We start from the raw sequence: 24,784 nt of genomic DNA on the forward strand, positions 1-24,784 counted from the left end.
CTATATAAAACATATTGTATTGGCCTTGACATGTTTTTGAAGGCTACAGCAGAAATTAAAAGCATTTATTATTAGCATATAATCAATAAGAATTACACTCCTGCCAACACGGTTCAGCTGTAAACACACCAGGCCTAAAATAGAAACCCATCATATGGTAACTTAAAAGAATACATTTTCAGGCTTATGTGCAAATAAATAAGTTTTAAATAGTTTTTGTGTTAGTAAATATGGTGTACATTATTCAGGGCCATGCTGAGTCCTCCTCATTACCATAATTGATATGAAAAAGAGAAATGAAAGGAGCTGTGGGTTGTTTCTATTGGACAAAAATATCAGATTAATTTTAGCACCAAATTTCAGCCATCAGCATTAACTACACTTTATTACTGTCTCATTACTGAGTATAACAGAGAAGTGCAAACGAAGAAAAGCAGAAAACTACACTGAGCTATAATTGCGGTGTTGCAATAAGCTGGAGGATAGAAAGTCACAATAAATGAAATAATTAGCAGTTTCCATATCATGTGATGAAGTGCATGCTTTAATAATATCTTTGTTAGACCTTTTGCAAGTACAGTGTTTGGTACTTGGGCCGGTGTCAAGGAGCTTTACATCGTTTTACAATTTAATTTCATAAAACGCTGTAATGTGAAATAAAGTGTGAGCCTGCAGTCGCACTGGGGTTGGATGATTTTGCTGTATTCATGGACATTATGCAAGTGAACGGTCAAAAGATTAAGGAAAATACATATAACATGTAAAATACTGATAGATTATTTATCTATATTATTTATCTTTTTCATATAAAGTGGGACCCCACACCGATATGTCAGAGGGCCCATATCTAAAATACCAGTCCATATAATCCCTGCCTTGTTTTTTCCCACAGTTATTAACAGCACAGCCACTTATCTGTCCTGAACCTGCCGGAGCCGCTATAGCTCTTGAGGCCGTTTTGTACCCCATGCCCCCCCCCCCTTTTTAAGGACACCACAGCTGCAATCCCGTCTTAATCTGGGGATAAACACGATTATTCTGCCATGGCTTGTTCTTGGCTTTGTAGTAGCGACAGGGGACCTTTCACAGCCCCTGTTTTCCCATGGTCGAGTGGGTCGCAGCCGCAGACCTCTGCCGTAGACCTGTCCCCTTTTATTTAGACTGGCTTCGGGGCTGATGGATGGAGATAGACACCTGAATATTGATTTGGGAAAGACAGATAGCAAAATTCACATGTAAGATGTTACCACAGCAAATCGACCTGCATTTACATACGTCGATGGATTTGTGCCTGTCCTGGTGCAAATCCTCTCGACTGGCTTTGAAGGGCCGGCACAAAAGTGTACACTGTTTTTGGAGCTTTTCCCTGGATTGATAAGAAATTTAAAATATTTTATGGGGGAAAAATTGCAATTGTAAACTATTCAAATGAAATGCAAAATCTACTCACAATAAGCAGACTTCATTGTTGGAGTCTAAGAGTAAATCAGAAACATAAATCTACACTCATAACAATGATATTGAAAAAACTATATTAAAATATACATATTTTTGATAATGACCCACTTCATTAGATGTGTGTTTTAAACATTCATATCCACCTTTGGTAAATTCCATGCTTTGCCTGTGATGTGACAAAGAAGTATCAGTACTTCCTCTAAAGGCTTATAAGTCTAGGCCTGTCACGATAACAAATTTGAAGTTCGATATATTGAGGCAGGAAAGTATCACGATAAACGATATTATTGACTCAATCGATACTGGATACTGTCAACTCTCGTCGTATAAATGACTGTAAACCTTTGTTCCAAAAGTGCATCATCACACGTAAATACCACACAAGCTGCAATAAACATGAAATATAATGTAACTCAATTTGCATCAGTCAGAAATCATAGTTTTACAAAGAAAAAATAAGGGAAATGCTAATAAATGTATAGACGATAAATATCGAGCCCAAAAATATATAGTTTATCTGTTATTTATTGAACGATAAGTCGATATAGTAATTATCGTGACAGTCCTATATAAGTCTGTATTTTAGTATCAGACTCCAACATTAACAGATTAACAGTAACATATAAATTTAGAGGTAATGGCAGTTTTGAAAGTCCATATGATCTTCAATATGTACTTCAAATCTGAGCTGGTTTCCTGGATTCAAAGCCTTACATTCTCACAGAAACTGTCAGTCAAGTTCAAGTTCACATACCGCCCATGTCTGGTCTCTCCTCCAACCACTTGTGTCTCTGCTCCCCTCCTCCTGTCCCCTGTCGCGCTCTCAGAGGTGACCGCATGTCGTTACTATGACAGAGGGGCTGGGGTGTTGTTATGGCAGCAGTCGGGACGTCCCAGCTATGTGCTGCTGAAAAGAACAGCCTGTCAGAGAAACACACGGATTCAGACAAACACAAGTTAGGGTTCCCCAACAGCTGGGCCTGGACACCCCGCTCCCCTCTCAGACACCCTCCAGACCCTGGGAACTGCAGCATAACACATTCATCATCCTCTCACATGCCCTCAAGCCCCGCCCTGTCTAACTTTTTTACTACGCTGTCCCACATTGAAGGCTATAATATGCCTCATTTACATAATATTTGCGCCTACTTCAACACTTAGAGGGAAAAAACACTTCACACTTTAAGATTACACTTTAAAATAAACTAAATAGGCATTTGTATCTTAAAGAAAAAAGGAAACATTGATATAATCTATGGAATAAAAGAAAAATATATATAAGTTTGAGAATATGGATATGTTTGCAGCACTTAATACTCCATATGTCCACAATGTCCTTTAGGGCTGAAGTCTAAAGAAATGTCAAGTTAGCCTGGCCATCCATACACACTTCTTTCTCTTTATATTTGAAATACTTTTGAAAGAAAGTGGTTTGGAATAAGCAGGAGAATAGGCCGGCGTGTTAGGCTGTAGACCTGTGCCAAAGTATTTATGTTGGGAGTAACCAACATATGACAAAGCACTGTGTTCAAAAAAGTTCTAGAATACTGCATCTAAAACAGGAGATGTCTGTGAGATGAACAATAGCAGACAGACAGATTTTGTTAAGGTCTCATTCAAGTTTAAGTATGAAAGGCCAATCATTAGCATAAACTGTGTGCTGTCTTTGGGGGGCTTTGGTGGCAGATATAGGAGAACGTTAATGAAAGAACGCACAATGCTCTGCTGCAAATCCGCGAGAGGGTGGAAAATTGATTTTAAAAAAGCAACATCTCTCCATGGGATTAAAATGTCCAGCTCCTTTTCTTATGGATCATTGGGTGAATCTGGTGGAGCCATGGCTGCACTGGTGGTGATGCACAGATGAGTCCCAGTGGTTCTAAAACTAGTACCACCTAAGGAAAATATTTAGCTTTCCAAGTAAATAACATGGTCTAAAATAAATCTCTCTAAGTCTCTAAACTACAGATGGTGGTGGATGCAACCTCATTAAAATGAAAACTATGAAGCGACATATAACTCACTGTCTTCTTCTTTGTGTATTTTAGGGCTGTGTGACCTCTGGGACCATCAGGCATCATTAAAAGTTCTCCTTTGGGCCTGCAGACGAGCAACTCCACATGACCTCTCAACAAAGCTATTCTGTGTATCTTTGTCAATTAAATGATATGTTTAATAAAATCTGTTGATTGATCTTTGTGTTTTTTTCTATTCATTTATCAGCTATTAACAAGCATTTCAAACTTGTTAGCATAGTCCAGTGGTTCAGCCAAATGACTTCAAAAATGTTGTAATGGATTTCTAAGTAGACCAAGACCTAATTCGAACTAAACCATGTCTAAAAATGCCCAAAATATATATTTTTTAAATAAATGATGAATGCCACACTTTTAGGCAAAAATGTAATTATGTGTTTAGGATAAATTCCTATAAGTCCAATAAATCAAACCAACTTATGGATGTATATATTAGACATTGTTTTATTTAGGATAAATACTTGAATGATGAATGATGAATAAAACAACAGCTTTTGACCCTAGAGAACAAATGGCAAATGGTCTCAATCTACATCCTTTTGTGCTTTTATCTATATAGCAATGAACCACACACCGATTCAAACTCATTCATACACCAATATGTGCAGACCCTGGAAGGTGAACTTTTTAAAATTTTCCATCAGAAACTGCATGGAAACACCACCGGAGTTTGTTAAAATATTTTTTTATTGGGTTGTATTGATCATAATCTCAGTCTTAAAGGCAGATCTACTGCTTGTTCAATAAAAACCTTTGTGGAAAATGCAAGATTTCATACAATATAAGACCAATTACATTTTTATTTGGGTCGAGGCTTCTCACCCCATAGGACACAACGACAGTGTTGCACCTGCAGAATCGGGATTCAAACCCCCGACCGGCTCTACTGGTGCTGGTTTATCCCATAAGAAAAACCATCACCAGACCCACACCACTGTTTGAGAACCATGGCCTTAAAGGAGAAGCAGACCTTGTTCTGATAGCTCCTCCTTAGTGCTGCTTTGATAAAGTGACTGTAGGCCTACAGTTGCACAATCAACAGCTGGAGTTGAGAAAGTGTTGGAAAAATCCCGTGGTTATGGACTCACTTGTAAACATGGGCTTGTAAATTGAGGCATGATAAAGACTGTGTAAACCCCACTGCTCGCCTTTAGCCTGCTATAAAACCAAGACATTATCTGTCGTTTGTATAGCCTATAGGCAGTGAAAAGGCTTTCAAAAAGTAGGGATTTATATTGTGCATTTGTAATCAGATAAATAAATCAGAAAGCCTAAATAAAAAATAGGCTTGCATCGAATGACCTCAAAATTGTTTAGGCCTGTTTTATTTCAAGGTCGGGTCAAAGCCCTCCAACGCGTGGCAGTCACACTCTTCAGTTATCCATCAATGTTTTCTAATAAAGTTGTAATGTCCGACGACCCTGGCCTTTTGGAGAGCGGAGTCGTGACCTTTCCTCTCCTGGGACTGTGCCCCGCGCACAGGCTGACCCCAAAGCCACAGACACGCGTACGGGCTTCTCCGGGGCAGATATGAGCACGCGGCGCGTTGTTTGGCAGCCTGTTGCTCAGATTCACCACAAATATCCACCAGTGCCATACATTAAACTGCTGAAACCTGTTTAATAGTGTTTTGTCAAGCGGGTTTCGTTCACAATTGGCAAAAGGGTTAGAAAGAAAGTTTGGGTGTTGTCTGTCAGTCCACAATTTTGGCCTACATTATTTAGCCGATAACCTACACAATTAGCCACAAAATACAGAAATATCACGTAGCCCATAGTTTCCCCTGCAGTATGATGTGTGTGCAGTCCAGTGAAGTGGTCCCACTGTGCATGTCACTTCCATAATTGAAGTCCACAAAAGAGACACAGATTTCAGCTGCAGTCACAGCACCTGCTCTTGCTCTGTTTAATTCTGGAATTTATGAGAAAAGTCCTTTAATGTGAATGATTAATAGCACATTTCCCTGCTATAAGTGCAAGTGGTCACACTGAGCCAAAGCTGCGGCAGGTGCTGCCTCTCACGCCAGTCCATTTATTCTGCCCAGATAAGGAGGTTTTGATAGCCTACATTATATTGACCATTGGGGGCAAAGATAAACGCACTCGCATGATGCAGTCGTTTATGGCATATTTTTACTTGTAGCATAAAAATTGTAGTGGTTGTATGGGTTTGCTTCGCTCCTCTATAATAAGTGAACCCAAACTAACGAACTTGTTCTTGCAGAGAAGCGCTCCTCTGTGCGCGCAGCAGCTGTGCACGCTCCTTGGTGTAGCAGGAAGCAGCAGCACCAGCTCGTGAATGCTGAGCAGCCGCAGCAGACAGGGCTAGTGTCTGGAGGGCTGCACATGATTGTTCAGTCATTTATATCTTCCAACTGAGTAAGCATTAGCTCTTGTACTTTGCGTTTGCATAACAATAGCATCAGGTCCTGTGAACTTCCACAACCTATTGACCCATCTCAGACATGAATAGTGATGCTCTGAGGCTCCCAGCCTCTCCGACAGCTTTAACCAGGCCTTAAGTCCCAATCATGGGCATTTAATGTGTCTCAAGCCCCTGCTTTAGCCGCTCTGTGATGAGAAATATCATTTATTATTCCTTTTTATTGATATATTTGGCTATAATGTCGAAATGCCTCTGTCTCAAAGCTTATGTTCTATTTTAAGACGTGCCCTATAAGGTCTAAAGACATATTATGAGAGGGGTGGGGTAAATATTAATCACAAAATAGTACTATCTTCTATTATGTGAAGACTGTTGTTGGTTGCACACAGGTCCTATGGTTATCATGGATCATGATGTAGCAGTGTCACTGTGGTGCCATCTGCTGGAACGACGTCCTCTACATTACTGGTTCTCAAACGTTTATTTATTTGACAGGGACACTGCAATTCAACATAATACATGCTATGCAAAAAGAATGTATAGATATAGTGTTAATTTTTCTGGCGTTTCACAATATAAAACAAATCATCTTTAAAGTCCTGCCAGGCTTTGATCAAGATCAAATCAGGACGGCTCTAAAATGGACCTGAATTAGACATAATGGCGTCTAAAACATGTCTACATCATATTAATGCATGACTAAAGCATAAATTAAATAGTGTCTATTAAAATGAGCAAAGTCTCGAAATGCAGATGACCCTGAGTGTCACCAGAAGAAGCCCAAGTACCACCAGCCATGTTTGAGAACCGCTGTACTACAGTATATACAGAAAACTACACCCAGTTTGTTTTCTCTCATTTTGAAGTATCCGCGCAGTACACTCGCATGAACCCAGTTGGATCCACTGTTTGTAGCTGGAGGTTTCAGCTGAGTGGGTTTTTTGAAGTGCAGGACTTGGACACAGGTCTCTAAACTGTTTGCTCTCTGTTCAGAATCACAAAGAACACTGCTGTTTGTCTTACTCCCAAAATCCAACCAAGGCCTCCAATTAACACTTCTTTTCAAACAATGATTAAACAGTAGCTATTCCCATATGTTGTTGCACATTCAGCAATAATCCAGTGCACATGGAGAGCCAAACTGTAGCCACTCTAATGATCCTGGTCAAGTGTTGAATAGACAAACTTGACAGAGGTGTTAGGTTAAACATTTACATTAGTAATATTACTTCTGTTCCCGAGGCCAGCACACAAACCACTGAGTCTTCGTGCCTTTTCTGTTGGCCACAGTGTGTCTGTGTAGCCGTGGATCAGGTTTTGTGGGCTCTGATGAGATGTGACAGGCTGGCTCTCACTCAAACATCTCTGAATCTGGAGCATTTTTCTGCCTTTTACAATGCTTCAGTGGAGATTTCTTTATTTCAGAAAGGACAATGGTCTCTTTTCTCTCTCTCTCTCTCTCTCTCTCTCTCTCTCTCTCTCTCTCTCTCTCTCTCTCTCTCTCTCTCCACACACACACACACGGACACACTCACTCGCTGTCATGCTCATTTTGATGGTAATTAATGACATCACCGCTGCATGCTGCTGGGTGCTGTTGGGGGCGGGGTGGGGGGTTTGTTTGTTGAGCGGACCGTGGGAACCTGGAGCTCTCCAGGGTGGCGAGTCGGGGCCCAACAATACATATGCTGTTGCATATTCTCCAAACAGCCCCTTCCCAGGAGAATCCCAGGAGATTCACCCCTCAGTCCCTGTCCTTGAAGTTTTCCCTCCAATTCTGGGAGAAAGGCTCCCATTTGGATTGGACTGTATAGTAAGTCCAAGTATTTTAACAGTGAAATACAAACTGCATTTATCTGCCTTCATTAGAGACAACGTTTTATCCAAATGTACTGAAAAGTGACTATTCATATACAATGGCCAATGCTGCATAACTAAAGCCATGTACTTCCGATTCAATGTTCAGGTTATTACATTGTTTCAAGGGTCTTACAGCTGAAGGGAAAAAAAAGTACTGTCACATTAACGTGTGTGTCTCTGTGCATTTAAACTGTGCTTTACAGGTGTAAGTTGTATTTTTGAGGCAAAATCAATGTGTTGTCAAAAATGCGGAATACTCATGGTCAGATGCCATTCGTCAATTAGAAATATATAGACCAGGCTAATTAGAGTGAATTTGTTATGTAACTGTTAATATAAAGGCTGAAATTATTGGCGTCTTTTCAGTTACTCACTCACTCAAGTCTAAACCAATACATTTACATGATTTAATGTGTATTTGCTGTTTGGTTAGTGACTTGCTCATAGCGGTAAAGGCCTGTCCCAATTATGAAACTATGGCATCAAAATGAAGAATGTCATGAACGCAACTTACTGAGTTTCTTTCACATTCTTTGTCACACTCCTCTTTCAAAACCTTGGGCTCTTATGCTTTGAATATTTACTTCTTTCCCTTGACCTTTTACCCTTTGACCTCTACAAATGGACTCTTGTCAATTTGCTCTGGAGAGGGCCCCATGCGAGGTGTTGATCCTTCATGCGCCTCTAGGTGCTCTTGGGGCGTCCTCTCTTACATTTGCCTTCAGGACACTGTTGTAACCTTTGTCTTTGTCATGTATTGGGGAGAACTTCGTATGGTTTGCAAGTTTTTGCCTTTGATATAGGCAACGTTGGATATTAATCTCTGTGTCTCTATCAGTTGTTCCAGTATTGGTGGTAATACGGATTTCATCTCTATCTCAGTTGAGGATCAATTTGAAAATAAATGTACAGCTTGCACTCAGCAGGATGCCATCGTCACATGTAGATTTGATCATCATGTTTTTCTAACTGCAAGGCCGGGTGCTTCCTGTTCCTCCAAAGAGTGATTGTACGTCTGTTACTGTCTGACTGAAACTTGACAATGTGCAAAAAGGACAAGACGGGGTTCATTCCGCCCACAAGAGCTCTTCATCAACTCTTTTCTGACCTGGTGCAGCCACTTAAAACAGGCAATGAGAGAATGCAGGTTTATTGGTGTGTATGTACAGGTCCAGATGGTGCCTGCAGCCCGCTCCAATCAGCTCACAAAGGTGATATAATTGCCAGGGCAGATTGGGACAAGGATCTCGCCTTTGGAGTTTCTTGGTCTCCTCCTTTTTCCCATTGCACCTATTCTCTCTCACTCTATACACACTGATTATGTCCCCCCTCCTTCATTGTCCTATTATGCTGCTCCAACAACAGGCCAATTTGTCTGTTCGGCTTGGCCCCCCGCCTCCCCTCCTGCTGCGTTATTTAGCCCCTCGGAGTCTCCTCAATGGCAGGTACTGATTAGAAGAACTTGGTGGTTGTCCGGATCACTCCTCCTCCCCTCCGCAGCAGCAGCCTTTAATCTGATTACAGGCTTTCCTCGGCTTTTCACTGGAGGCCGCTCCCTGAAGGACAATACACCAAGAGGTCTCACAAACACCCATGGGCAGAGGCAGCTTCACACTCCTCCCAGGCTGGTAAGAACCTGGAGCTGCCAGTCACTGAGCCGAGATATCTCTCTTTCAGTTTGGAAAAACCTCTTGGGAGATGTTTGTGTGAAAGTAACAACACAAGGATGAATTGTCAGCCTGTATTTTATGAGAAATGGAAAAGAGGGCTCTATATAAACTTGAAAATAATTGTAGTTTAGAATGGATTGATTGAAGACGTTGCTTTGCGGCACGATTAAGTCAAGACAAAGTGTGACATATGTACTCAGTGTGCTTACATAAAGCTTGGGGAAAATAAAAAAAATCCTGTATGCCAGAAAGCATGTCATATATTTTCACCAGATACTAAAATATTTGTGACCATCCAAGGTCCACCAGGCCCAGCTAAAGATCCAATCAGGCTCAAATTGGATTAAATGATGTCTAAACTGGAAGTCAAACCAAGTCTGATCTAGAAAATGACATTACAATGAATGAAGTCCAGATGACCCTGAGTACCACCAGTATAAGCCAGGTGGTACTACCAATGATATATTTGCTCAGCTCCAGTTTTAGTTCAGCGATTCTTTACTTTTATTAACGTGCATCTGCAATGTGCATCTTCATAATTGTCATAAAAAAATAATATACACATATTTTTTTATTCTACATTGTTGATATTGTGAATAAATGTGTCCTTGTGACTAATCACTGTGTAATAAAAACACTTTTTCCTATGTTTTCTTCTTCTCAATGAGTCAATGGAAAACTGGAACAATCACATAAATCATTTAACCTTCAGTCCAGGCCACTGAAATCCAGCTTTCACTAATGGAGCTTTTGCCCCTGGTTAACCTGACACGTCCAACACAAAGCATATGTCCATCAGTGTATTTAGAGTTCATTAAAGCCACAGCCACTGGTCAGAAAACGACCCTAGAGACTGGCCTGTCCACGCCCTATTAGCATAACAAAGAAGACACAGCACCCACAGTACCCTGACCCTCTGCCTCTCGACATCCCCTTGACCAGTTAATACCCACTCAAGCAGCTCATGATTTTATAAGCGTCTTTAATGAGAACCACACTGAGAAGCCAGAACATAATACCCTCAAAAAGCAGCGTCCTGTCGCGTTGAATCAACAATAGATGTATGGAGAAGCTCACTTCAACTAACACTAATATGAACATACTCTTTTATTTGGTCTAATATTCTGTATTATAACTGTATTTCATCTATCCTCATACATTTAAATTATAAAATGATATCATCTGTAGTCTAAATAGTGATTTAACTTTTTTAGCTTTTAAACAAAATACATATAAAGGTAAAAGTTGAATGTCGACTTAACAGAGCCCCGGACCCACAGGACAAACTAATGGTCAATGTGTATGTTACAAGTAACATGTATTTATTGTATAACATATATGTATGTAACATGTATTTGACATGTAACATATATGTATATAACGCCATAAAATTAACAAATCCCACACAGACAAAAATATAATATATTATGAAATCGATTTTTATCTACTCAATTTGCACTTCAAAATACACATTTAAAATATTTGTTTTCCATTATTCCATTATTAAGGACTTTGACCTTTGTAAGGCACATTCATTTGAACTAAATACACATGCGGGGTCATTTATCATGACAGGTGCTAAATATGAGTGCATAAAAAAATAAAATATGGGCATCTTGCCCCTAATTTTCCATTTGATATATCCTGTATTACAGTATTATGGCTCCAAATCTGATGTGTACATGAAAGAATGCTGTGTGAGCAGAAGATGCTTGGTAAATGACCCCCATAATTTCACAATAAGATAAATCACATCCCTTTTTTTTTCTTCTTTTTCTTCTTTTTTTAAAGCACACATCTGTGACCTTGGGAAAAGAAAATGACACTGCTGCATACATGATTTATCCTTTGTCAATTAACATGTTTTTATGTTACGTCTCACTTAGTTCACAGATAACATTAACATTTGCGTATTAATGTTTTCCTTCACATATTGTTCAGAGTCGCTCGTTCTAAATCACAATTTATCTTAGCCCTGCTTTGTTTGATTAACTTTGCTCCAATGAGAAGTTGGACTCGGCTCTGTTAGACACAAGAGGAATAAAAATTACTTGTCAGAATATGTCATCAAAGTGTAAATGAGCAGATCTTACATGTCTTGGTGTTTATGGATCATGTGATTGTTGTATTCCAACACAGGAAGGATTATCTCTTCATCTTCAGGGACCTACATTTTCAGATTAAACATCAGCCTATTTGTAATGGACAAGTGCTCCATCTAGTGGCCAGAACTGATGCTTACCTCCCAGTAAACTTCATCATCGTAGCAGTCGTCATCAGCTGGATCTCCCCAAATCGGTAACTTCAGGATAAACCCTAAAGACAAGAAACCCGTATTGAATTCAGTTCCTTTTTTTTTATTTGTCAAACCATGTGAAGGATTGGAGTGAGGGAAGAGGGGTGGGAGGGACTGCAGGGAGTTCAGCTTCCCAATGGCCTTGTGTATGAAACTGTTCTTCAGTTGACCGGAGCTGGCCCGTGGATTCCGCAGTCTTCCCCTCTGAAGGCATTAGTAGAGATGCTGATTACTAAATTATTAATTATTAAATTCAGCAGCTCGTGTCCTGATGAAGACCAAAAGGCGGGACCACATTACACCGGTTTTAGAATCGCTGCATTGGCTCCCCGTGTGTTTCAGAATTGATTTTAAAGCTCTTTTAATGCTTTTTAAATGTCTTAATGGTCTTGGTCCTCCTTATTTTTCAAAACTGCTTTTACCTTATGAACCTTCACGGCCCCTTCGCTCCTCCGGCAGGGGTCTCCTAGTTATTCCTAAAGTCAACAAAAAGACTCATGGTGAGGCGTCTTTCCAATATTACGGCCCTCGCCTCTGGAACGACCTGCCGGAGGAGCTCAGGGCTGCAGAGAACGTTCATGTTTTTAAGAGCAGGCTCGAGACCCACCTTTTTAGCTTTTAACTGACATCTATTTATTTAATCCTAATATACAATATATATATATATATGGGAGGTTGGTTCTGGAGGACTTGCTGCTGACCCGTACAGCCGGTGTTTTCTCAGTCAGAAAGCCCAGCAGCCAGTTGCACAGTGATGTGTTGATCCCCGGGTGGAGCAGTTTGTGTATTAGCTGCTGTGGGATTATAGTGTTGAATGCTGAGCTAAAGTCTAAAAACAGCATTCAGCAAACAGCAGTAGGAGTCCTTTGTTTAAAGGTGACTAACGGCTGTATGATAAACATCTTTTCTTAAATACTTTCTTTTATCAGATTCAATCTAGCGATACGTATAGTTCCAAGAAACAAAACAATGGAAAGATTCCTTTTGCCTTATCAAAATGTAAAATACAAAGGTTTTCCTCATGCTTGTACGGTTGTGTGTAACACTTTGTATCAAGCGTTACGATCAAACAAAACGCAAAGCAAAAACATACCGACAAGAGTTCCTCCGACCAGCCCAAAGGCGACGGACACGCATGTGCCCGCAGCCTGGAATCCGCCCTGCGTTCCTGTTCCTCTGTCCGCATACTCGCCCACAAAGTCAAAGGTACTGATCAATCTGGAGGGAACAAACGCAAAGTAAAGACACCACTTTGTCCAGATAAATGTGTCTATTCCAGTCTTAAAATAAAGTCTAATGAGACCTTAATCCCTTAACGCCACGTGTCACTAATTCATGACATACCGCTTCCTGCAAGAATTTAGCTTGAAAGCAAAAACCATGATTAAGGCAGGGATCTAAATCTCTATCATGATATAAAAAAGAAATACGATAACGATATATGTGACAATATAATTGACAAGATATTTCATTGTTTTTTTTAGCGCAATACTAATTTCCTCGCAAATATGATCTACTCTGTGTTTATGCTGCTCTGAAGGAGCTGAGCGAAACATAAATCATATCATGTATCCACAACAATATAAATAATCATATCATGAAATAAATCATATCAATAACGAAATGCAATACTATGTGGCCCAACTCTACTGATAATATATTTTTTATATAATTGGAAATAAATTCAGGCATCAAGGGGTTAAATTATGCTACTTTATTTTCTGAAATTAAGAAATTATGCTGTGAGGTGTAGTGTCTTACCCCTCTTTTCCATAGACACCTTCACTCGCAAAAGCTGCCACAATAGCTCCTATGAATCCGCCAAGCATGCCCGGTAAAGCGTGTAAGTTGTGCACTCCACAAGTGTCCTGGAGCTTGAGATACTTCTCTAAGAAAGGCTGAAACAAGTACAAAAATATGAGTATTCTAAATCAGGGGTAGGCAACTTTGTTTGTGGTTAAATCTTTGTGCAAGTCAAAAGTCGACAGCCAACCAAGCTCTGTTATGTACAAAAAGAAGTGTTAATTTGGGAGGACAGGAGAGTATATGATGGGAGGACGGATTTGGTCTAAAAGCTAAAATAAATGTAACCATAGTAAGATTGTAATCAATTTCTTAATAATTGTGTTTTTGATATTTTTTCCGGTTATACGATTGTCTAAAGTGTCAATAGTTTGTAAAATTGCTGTATCTCCACTGATGTGATCACATTTAACAGGCATTTATCTGGTACAGTGAGTTATCTGCAGCAAAGACATTTTTCAAAGGCTGTGAATTGATAATGGTTTTGATCTGTCTTACTGAGATGAACAGGTAGCCGAACACGGAGATGATGCCGAAGCAGAAGCCCACGATCAGAGAGCCGTACGGAGAGATCATGAACTCCGCCGCAGTTCCCATGGCGACACCCCCCGCCAGTGTGGCGTTCTGGATGTGTACCTGTCAAAAACAAAAACGAAATTAAACAAACAAGCGGCGATAGAGGCCCTCACCCTTTGGGGCAACTCCCTCCCATGCGACCGCCCGTCTCGCTTTCTCGACCGCGTCGCAGCCACTCAGCCTTGCGCCCGCTGAAACTCGTATTCATCCCCAACCTCACAATTCACACTGGCCTTGCTGACATTCATCGACCAGAAGGTTTCCTTTGGCCACAACGACATCAAATTGGATAATCATTGCAGCCCTCTAGCTGATAATAGCCAAGTTTGAGTTATTTTTTGTTGAGTTTGTCAAAATATCTGAGATGCAAAAAGGATGGGATAATATTATCTTGAATCAGTAATTCTGCACATGTTACAGCAAAGATCTTACTGCCCTTTATGATAACCCATACTAGAATTGTCTGTCAAGTGCCATCTATTTCTGCAGACCAATTTTTTTCCTGTCCCATATTCAAAACCCTCTTTTTCTGTAGGGGGCGCTATAGCATGAACCAACACTGTTGTAATAGATATGGATTTATTCTCATCCAGTTTATAAAAGATACAATTTTGTATCTTTTATATCTGACAAGGCACGTGTGAATTATATAATATCTATTCAAAATATATATTTTTTGTTTCATTGTGTACAATATTTCTTACAAATCATCCAAACTGCAATTTTCAAAGTATAGGTAGGTGGCGCTGTACTGTGTGAAATGGACCTGCTATTGAGTGTGTTCTGTTCAGTTTGCAGTAGGCATTAGTGACTCAAATATGAGCTCAATAGATCATTGCACATTTGAATTATACAGGAAAATATGCTTTTGGAGAGACATTTGCTTGGCCACACCCACATCAGGAAACTGCATTATATTTTTTGGTTTGCTTGATTGTGTACCATATACCGGCAACGTTTCGTAAAAATCGTATAGAAAAGGTGGCGCTTTACTGTGGTGAAGTTGGTCTAAAAATGAGTGTGTTCTGTACAGTTTGGGGTAGTGCATTAGTGACACAAGTGTGAGCTCAATATTTCAATGCATGTTCAAATTATAAATGATAATGTGCCATGTTTGAGACATTTACTGGCAACATTGAATAAAAATCCCCCAAACTGCAGCTTTCAAGTTATAGGTAGGAGGTGCTGTCCTCGGGGTAGGTTATATATTGATGGGTGCGTTCTGTTCAGCCCCCGGTAATGCATTGATGACTCAAATGTGAGTTCAATAGATCAATGCCTGTGAGTGTGAGCTGTTCTATAACATACACAATATCTGCGCATTATTCGCAGCGGCGTTTTGAAGAGACGGTGGAACAGTTTTATAAACCGTGGCCGAATCTTGAATTTATATGTCTAGATGCACTGTACCAAGTGGGATCTTATTTGGATGAAAAACCAGGGAGTTAGAGCAGTCGAAACAGATTCTGTATTTCAAACCAAAATGGCTGACTTCCTGTGCGTTGGGGCGTGGCACTCCAATTGAGTTTTTGGTTTGTCCCCTTTCACTATACTGAACTGTTTTCGCCCACGCCAAGAAACTCATGTCCAGATTCACATTGGGGTCCACTTTGAGGGGGCGCTGTCGAGCCATTTAGTTTTGGGCGTGGCCAATTTCCAATTTTCATACATTTTTCCACTACCTAAATGTCTCCACCAAAACGGGTGAATTTTCAGAAATATTTGGCAGGTCAAATATGTGAAATTGAAAAAACAAAAAAACAATAGTCCCTTGGCGCGGGCCTAAAAATATATATAAGTATCACCATCACAAAATGTTTTCAAGCATGTAACGCAATTTGTTGCACTGGAAGTTACACAAAAAAACACAAAAAAAGACCTTACCATGTCCAGCTTGCCTTTCTTCTGTGACAAGGAGGAGATGGCGACGGTGGTGAGCACGCACGAGGCCAGGGCGAGGTACGTGTTTATGGCCGCCCTGTGCTGCCCGTCGCCGTGATCCGTGATGGCAGAGTTGAAACTGGGCCAGAACATCCACAAGAACAGAGTACCTGAGAGAGATTTCAAACATTACACAGCAGCCATCATAACTCTATCATAACTCTTGGGGGCATTCCTTGCGCGGATTGAAGAGCTTCCTTTACTTTCGTATCCGCCGCCATTGCCAAACTACAACCAGCAACTGCGGCGCAAATGCTTGACGTCACCTAAAGCGCCGCCTCCCCCGCTCGCTGAATGGTAGGTTGAAATTCAACCGATGTAACGCGGCCACTGAGATCAGCCCCAGACGTACATGTAGGGAAATGATAATTGATCGGAGTTTACGAATGTCTAAGGCAATGCTAGTTTCAACGTGTTGCCAAAATCGCTAGAATGAATGATGCTAATTTTTGAAATGATGGCAATTGTTCAAAATAAATAACAACAATAATATAACAATATAACAAAAACAACAATATCAATTAATAAATACAAACATTGTTTTTACCCTGTGGTATATGGGGAAATGTCATGTGAAATTTACCATTTTACCATTAATATGGGGAAAAGGTAATGTTTTTAGCATTTAGCCAATACCGCAGAAGTTCAAACGACTTTGGCAACACGTCAAAAGAACGAGTTGGTATTACGTTCGAATGAGAAAGCGCAGTCAAAAAAATTTAGGCCCCACTGGCAGCAGTGAGTTGCAGTAAGATTGTCCAATGTTGAGATGCCGATTTCCATTATTTGCCCCGCCCTACTAGGTAGTAAAAAAAGACACAAATTAAAAACAAACTCACCAATCATTGCAAACACATCAGAGTGGTAGACGGAGCCGTTGAGTTGCTTGCTTTGGTGTAAATTGGGTCGATACAGGACCCAAGAGATGCCCAGGCCGTAGTAACCTCCAAAGCAATGGATGACCATGGAGCCACCAGCATCGCGGCACTGAAGACACATGCGTTTGATTAATATAGCAGTCGCAAGTGGGACTTTTAGAGGCAAACTATTAACTTACGTGAAGGAGATCTAGGATGATGAATTCTTCCACAGCAAACAGTGTAACGCCGAATAAAGTCACCACCAAACACTGGACAGGGCTGACTTTACCCAGGAGAGCACCATAGGCGATCAGAGAGCCGGCACAGCAGAAGTCTGCATTAATCAAACTGAAAACAAGTGAAACAAAAACAAAAAAACATCAGAGAAAGCTTGCGTTTCAGATCGCTTTGTGGAGGGGAGCAGTTTGTGATGAGAAGAAGCCGTTCTGGTTGATGTGGACAAACAGGAATGTCAAGTTTTTAAGGTTGGACAGACAAAGAGATCAGGCTGGATAACGCAGCCAGAAGGAATCATGTTATGATATCAGGACGTCAATCATTTTAATCTCTTCCACTAATCTGCAGCAGGTTGAAATTGATATGTTTTGGTTTCATTATTATTAACCTCTTAACGCCCACGAGCACAAAGCTACTGAAAAAAAGTGACAAAAAAGCGACAAAAACGTGACAATCAAGTGACAAAAAAGTGACAAGAGAGCAACGTAAAAGTGATTAAAAAACTTTATTTTTTGCATTGCACTTGATACATTGTACCTAACTAAATTTACAAATAACTTGTACCTATGGGAAGGCAAGGCAACTTTATTTATAGCACGTATTTCGTACACAAGGCAACTCATTGCCTTGTGTACGAACTGATGGTTCTAACCCTAACCCTAATGTAATAGGACACGAGACTCTAAGGTTAGGGTTAGAGTTATGTCATATTACAGTATGTACCTACAAAGTACTAATACAAGTTAGTTATTGTGTATCCAACCCATCGGTACAAGTTATTACACATTGTTGCAGAGCACATTACATTGTACTAAATTTAGTTAGGTACATTGTATCAAGTGCAATGTAAAATAGAGTGTTACCAACATTTTTAGAATCACTTTAATGTTGCTATTTTGTCACTTTTTTGCCACTTTTGCATTGTTTTTTTAATCACTTTTTTGTTGCTCTTTTGTTGCGTTTTTATCACATCTTTAAAGTAACGGCAAGATCGGTTTTTAATTTAATTTTTGGAGGAAGTATCCTGTGGTCTGACAGAAACAAATAATATTGGTCTTAGCTTTCAAATGGCCTAAGGAAACTTTTAGATTTGAGTAAAGCCAAACTGGAGAAAATGCACTCGGTTAAGGTGGGGGGTTAAGAGGTTAAATGAGTCGCTCACCTCTCAACTCCGATAGTGATTTTGGCAGTGGCGGGGTCCAGGGCGTGGAACCAGCCCTGCATGAGGAGAGCCCACTGCAGACCGAAGGACGCGATCAGGAAGTTGAAGCCCACTCCTCCAAAACTGTAGCGTTTGAGGAAGGTCATGAGGAAGCCAAAACCAACAAAGATCATGACGTGGACATCTTGAAAGCCTGGGAAAATACATGAAGAGCTGCGTTGGGAAAATGTTTAGGCCTGCAGTAAGTTACACGAAGACATAATCACAAGGAATCTATGATTAATGATCATTATAGCTTCTTTTGTACTAAAACGTGGGGTTTAAAAGAGGCTCGTGGGTGTATTCGATTTTACGTGTATTTCATGCATTGATTTCATGTAGCCCGTGTCTGTCAAATTCGTAAAAATGCCGGTCTGTCATTTCTGTTTCGTTTGTGGTTTTATTTAGACTTTTATTTTGATAGCGGCAGCACGCGCTACTTCCGGTCCCTTTGCGCCGTTCTCCTCAATTGCTATGAGGAAGCAGCGGAGGTAAGATGAAATTTCTCTTAATCCGTTAAGAATTAGCGATAAAAATCATATTTGCGTTGAAAATAGATTGGATCTTTGTTGCAAAAGTATTTAGGGACGTTTTCCTGTCAGTTAATGTGTGAATCAGTGTTTTTATTCATGTTTTTTACAGCTCTTAAGGAAAAAAGGGAAAAACGTTACTTGGTATCAACTGAACTAAATCAGAGTCTCTCATGCGCGTGCGGTGTTTTCTCTGTCCAGCAGACGCAGTGAGATGAGGCTGTACTAAAAATATTGCTTTTTATGTCTCACACAGGTATGTGGCACTGTTTTTGTTTTGTTTTGTTCATTGAATGTCTTAATGTTTACAAATCTATTGTTATCAAAAATATAAAAAATGCTGTTTGGTGGGGAATTTATGGACCAAAAGGAAATTTTAAAACTATATGATCACTATGTAAAAAATGGTAATTTGTAATTATATGTCAGTTGCTATGAGGACGGATGGGAGACGCCGCGAGATGTTTGACGTAGAGGTTACACTAAAAATATTGTATTTTGTGTTTCACAAAGTCTCCCCTATTGGCAAACTCCATCATTTGAACACAACACAGAGAGTTTCACCAGCTGGTGGTCGTGTGGAGTGAGAATCAGACCCCGCTACACATTGCTATAGAATGATCATCTCTTTTTACTGACGCATGTGTACTTACTGGGGTATCTGAAGTAGAAGTCGTTTTCAATGTCACTCGTGATGTTGTGCGTCCTCTTGTGCTCGACCCAGTGCGCGTCCGACTCCTCATCATAGCGGATAAAAATTCCAAACAGGACGATCATTGCTATTTGCCAGACAAAGCACACGGCGGGGAGGCTGAACCGCACATTGGTCTTCTTCTGCGGGCCCAAATACGTCCAGCAGTTGCCCATGTTGAAGCCTTTGTCACCGCGCTGTCTCTGCTCAGGATGATGAACGAGCCGGAGCGTCCTGTGGGGTTTGACTGTGGTCTCATCTCACTTTAAGGGCCTCGAGAGAGGGGTGTGTCGCAGGGGCCAGACACGCTCACCTGCTGGCTATTCACGTGAGGGCATGCATCTTCTTCAGCCACTCCTGATGACACTATTACCAGAAGGCCTGTTATCAGACAGTCAGACAGTATGATGTGGTACAGTAGAGGTGAGACGCTACTTTTATTTGGCATATGTATAATATATATATTATATAAATATATATGTTTCTCATTTTCACAAAGGTGGAAAAGTTCACTTTCAAAATGTGAGCAGTAGGTCTAAGAGTTGTCTACTCTGTTAATGCCATTGATCAAATCTTTTAGTGCATCGCGTGTTGCACATGTATTTTTTCATCAAGATAGCAATAGGACAGATACCATACAAAGATTTATCATTGCTGCATGACGTCAGTGACACAGAGCATTACAGATAATATCACACTTTTCTTATAAAACCCACTTTCTTTGAGTTATTGTGTAATGCACTTTTATTATTATTCTAGAAACCCAAGTGGAAATTCCCTCAAAGAATTAGTAAGACAATTGTAGTTGTGATACTACGGCACTCAAGTTGGTGGTACAGAACAAACCACAATATGACATCCAACTATACAGTTGCCAACTTGTGTAGGAAATAAAAAGGGGCGAAATAACTTCATTTCAAATTCTTCCAGATGGCCACCCTTTTTTCTTCATATGGTCGTCACCTGACATGGTTTTCCACATTCCTGTGACGTGAAAACCATGTCTGGTGACGACAGAATCAAAGTAAAAGGCGGTTTTGCTATTATGAATAATTTTATGTCAAATTCCATATGTGTTAATTCATAAATTAATGTCTTTGGTGCAAATCTACAATGTAAATAGTCTTGAAAAAACAATACATAAAGAGAGCGTTACCAAATGTTTGACGGGTACTATACATCAGTCTTATGTTTTCTTAACTGTACTTAATTTCAGAAGAGATTTAGCACCAAATCTAGGCTGGATATGCACTGTACAATAACAACAAATTGAATGAAAACCATATGTTTTGATAACCTTCATAAAAAAAAATATTTCTGTTTCAAATTCCAGAACAATGACAGATAGAATTTTCTACACATTTATTTATTACTCTTTACAAAGTCACTACATACAGTAAGATTGCTATACCTTTATACAGTTTGGGAAAGCCCAGATGACGATGTCATGGAAGCACAACTCTCGTTCATCCTTTGGTGCAATTTCAAGACACTTGAATGTTGGAAATGTTCAGCCATCATACAGATCAGAAAGAAGCCGGGTTCTGCGTCCCAGAGGTGAACATTCTGTGTCTGAAATGTGAATATCAACCCAATAACAAATGCAAAAGACCTGGTGAAGATGCTGAACCTAATAAGAGTTTGTCATTATCCAGAGTGAAACAAGTCCTGTACCAACATGGGCTGAGATGATACTCTGCCAGGAAGAAGCCCTTACTCCAAAAGAAGCATAAAAAAGCCAGTTTGGTTTTGCAAATAAAAAAAGGACAAAGACTTTAATTTTTAAAGTATCCTGTGGTCTGATACTCATGGTCACATTTGAAGGAATGAGGGGGAATCTTGCAAGCCTGAGAACACCAATCAAACTTTGAAATACGGGGGTGGCAGCATCATGCTGTGGGTTTGTTTTGCAACAGGAGGGACTGGTGCACTTCACAAAATAAATGACGTCATGAAGAAAGAATTCTATGTGGAAATACTGAAGCAACATCTCAAAACATCACCAGAAAGTTAAAACTTTAGACTTTAATTTCAAAATGTGAGCAGTAGGTCAAAGAGTTGTCTACTCTGTTAATGCCATTGATCAAATCTTTTAGTGTATCAATAGCAATAGGCAATAGGACAAACACCATACAAGGATTTGTCATTGCTGCATGAGACTCAGTGACCGAGAACATTCCAGATAATATCACACTTTTGTTATAGAACTCATTTTCTTTGAGTCATTGTGTAATGCACATTTAGCACAATTTGATTATTTCACAGAATTATTTCAAATGCATCATCAGGCACTGTTAGAATATTGTTTCGAGCTTTTCATTTAAAGAACTTGAGGAAAGAGTGTTTAACAGTTCAGGACAGTAAGTTCAGGTGGAGGGCAGGTGCCAATACAACTCTATGGGAGATACCTTTCCAAAAAGATGTCCTCCACCTCAATGTTAAACTATAGGCTCTTTGCAATGTTGTGAGGTCACATGAACGCAACCTTTTATCTGCGTGGAAGTCTATATCCTTATCAGATTTATTTAGCATGACTTTGATTGCAGAGAGTTGTATTTTCTCATCTTTACTGTGATTATTGTCATGTTTCTATTTATACGTTATACTATTTATACTATACATTACATACACGCCAATGCAATAGCATAATTTCAAACCATCTCATCTCGTCCTTGCCAAATGAGCAGTTAACTAATTGTATTTCATGGCTTTTGTCTTTAGTGTAGTTTGCATTTTGTTGTCAAAGGTCTATCACTGTTGGACGCACTTTTATGCATGCATCAGTAGGTTTGGGGTGATATTCAGTGACTTTGCAAAGAACATATCTTTTTTAAATACCTCAAATGAAATCTCTATAAATCTGTTATGCAAGAAACATTACGACAATGCATCATTTTGTGTTCTAATTAGTGTTGAATCAACAGTAAATGTATTGCAAAGTTCACTCCAACTAACACTAATATGAACAACATACTCTTGTTGCAGAAACAGTTTAAACAAGTCTTTTATTTGTGTCTAATATTTTTAAGTAATAGAAAATAGATTTACTATTACTAGGTGATTAGTTTAGTCAAGTAAAGCAATAACTATTATCGATTTACTTTTGTATAATTTGTGATAGAGCCCAATATTATGGGCTGTCAAAAACTAGCCTAAAATGTTCCATGTGGTACCAGCACATATCCCACGGTCCCCTGTATTTCATCTATCCTCATAATTTGGCAAATAATATCATCATTCTATAGTGTAAATAGTGATTGTATGTTGGACTTTTAAACAAATACATAAAAAGATAAAAGGTGAATGTAGGCAAAACAGAGCTCTGGACAAAATAATGGTCAATGTGTATGTCTGAAGAACTCCTCAATATACTGTATATCAATGGGGACTTCTCTGAGAGAGTGATGAAGAGAAGAGCAGAGCTGCTACCTGCTCTTAAAGAAGCAAGAGCGAGAGGAGACTATGCTGTTATCAGCTATGATCGTTTGGTCGTGAAGCCTAAAATATGGGGGAATAAGAGAACTATTGGGAGGAATGAATTATAATGTTGACATTTCTATGGCGTCAAACAGACACTCAAATACTGTAGAAGGGACTCAGTTTATCTAATAATAACAATAATAATAATGCATCGGTTTTATATAGCGCTTTTCTGGACACTCAAAGATTCTTTACATTGCACTATTCATTCACTCCATACTCGGTTGTGGTAAGCTACTATTATAGCCACAGCAGCCCTGGGGTAGACTGACGGAAGCGAGGCAACCAGTCTGCGCCATCGGCCCCTCCGACCACCACCAACCACTCACTCACACACTACATTCGCTAGGCTTCCTGGTGTTCCCAAACGGTCTCCCATCCAAGTACCGACCAGGGCCTTCCCTGCTTAGCTTCCAAGGTCTGACGGGATTGGGCATCGCAAAGGCGGTATGACCATGATCTAGTAAAGGATGGAGAATTGCTCATATAAATATTAGGAGTTTAAGAAACAAAGTTCATGAATTATGAAATGTTACGCACAATGAAAGAATAAATATCATGGCTGTATCTGAGACACATTTAAATCAAACTGTTGCTGATGATTGTGTGGCTATTGCAGATTATAATACTTTTAGATGTGAATCTCTTTGGAGGTGGAGTGGCTATTTACATACAAAGCCACATTCCTGTCAAAGTTTGGACAGACTTGATGGTTCCTTCTATTGAATGTTGAGGTTTGGAAGTGCATATCCCTTATAGTCGAACCTATTCCAATTGGCTGCATCTATAGACCTCCAAGCTCAAATGCACTGTATGTTGATTGTGCTCCATTTTTACAAAAATGTCTGACTTAGGCAATGAAATGTATGTCTTGGGTGATAAATATTTGGGAAAGCAAATAAGGCCCCATGGATTGACAAGGAGCGTAAGCAGTCTATGGCGCACAGAGACAACTTGAAAAATGAAGCGTCTGTTCTAAAGACGTCTGAGAAGTGAAAAACCTATTGTATTGAGAGGAATATATTGACTAAACAAAACAGAAAAAAGAACAAATATACTATAGAAATAAGATAGAGAATTACAAAAATGATGGCAAACAACTTTGGAATACCTTGAACGAGTTAATGTGAAGGAGCAAAACCAATTTACCATCATTTATAGAAATGAATGGTGGATTTCTGACAAAAGGAAAGGATAATGCAAATAATTTTAGTACATAGTATGGTGATAAAATTAACAATCTGAGGCAAGACACTACAAATTCAGGTTTTTTTAGCACTTCATCTAAAATAATAAAAATATTAAATTATTAAAAACAAAAATTGTAATTTTACATTTAATCTTTTAATTTCAGCAAAAGTCTCTTTTCACGCTAGATGTCAACAAACCATCAGGATTGGATGAGGTGGATGGTCGATTGCTTAAACTTGCTGCGAATACAATAGCTTTTCCAGGGCAAGGAACGTTTCCTCAAATGTGGAAATGACTGCTGTTAACAGTAGACCAATTATTCCGATGCTCAGTTGTTTTTAAACAGATTTTTAATTATTTAAATGTAAATTAATTACATTTTGGATCTCAACATGGATACAGGGAAAATCACCCAACATGTACAGCACTTACAGAAATGACAGATAATTGGTTATCTAATACTGATAAGAAGTTGATGGTGGCTGCAGTATTCCTAGATTCGAGCGCAGCTTTTGATTTGGTGGATCATAATCTGCTACTTGAAAAATTATCTGCATATAGATTTGATG

General features: G+C 39.5%; 1 protein-coding gene across 1 annotated transcript; it reads right to left on the reverse strand.

The window, feature by feature from the left end:
- Positions 1-11,262: 11,262 nt before the first annotated feature.
- On the reverse strand, positions 11,263-19,733 carry LOC306961999 (ammonium transporter Rh type C 2-like). The gene is made up of 11 exons (XM_079555002.1): positions 19,507-19,733; positions 18,285-18,477; positions 17,083-17,233; positions 16,865-17,012; positions 15,969-16,135; positions 14,007-14,144; positions 13,467-13,603; positions 12,799-12,923; positions 11,652-11,725; positions 11,503-11,576; positions 11,263-11,431 (listed from the first exon to the last, which is right to left on the reverse strand). Exons 1-11 carry the CDS (start codon positions 19,718-19,720, stop codon positions 11,398-11,400), a joined length of 1,455 nt encoding a protein of 484 aa, XP_079411128.1. The 5' UTR covers positions 19,721-19,733; the 3' UTR covers positions 11,263-11,397.
- Between the last annotated feature and the right edge of the window lie 5,051 nt (positions 19,734-24,784).

This window comes from Gobius niger, assembly GCF_951799975.1.
Source record: "Gobius niger genome assembly, chromosome: 4".
Taxonomy (NCBI): Eukaryota; Metazoa; Chordata; class Actinopteri; order Gobiiformes; family Gobiidae; genus Gobius; species Gobius niger.

Excerpts from the sequence above, each read along its gene's own strand:
- LOC306961999 (XM_079555002.1), bottom strand. The coding sequence starts at position 19,720 with ATGGGCAACTGCTGGACGTATTTGGGCCCGCAGAAGAAGACCAATGTG. Across the intron at positions 16,136-16,864 it reads TGATGTGTTTGCAATGATTG|GTACTCTGTTCTTGTGGATG; the intron begins GTGAGTTTGTTT and ends AATCTCTCTCAG. Across the intron at positions 11,432-11,502 it reads ATCCATAAACACCAAGACAT|AGCCGAGTCCAACTTCTCAT; the intron begins GTAAGATCTGCT and ends TGTGTCTAACAG.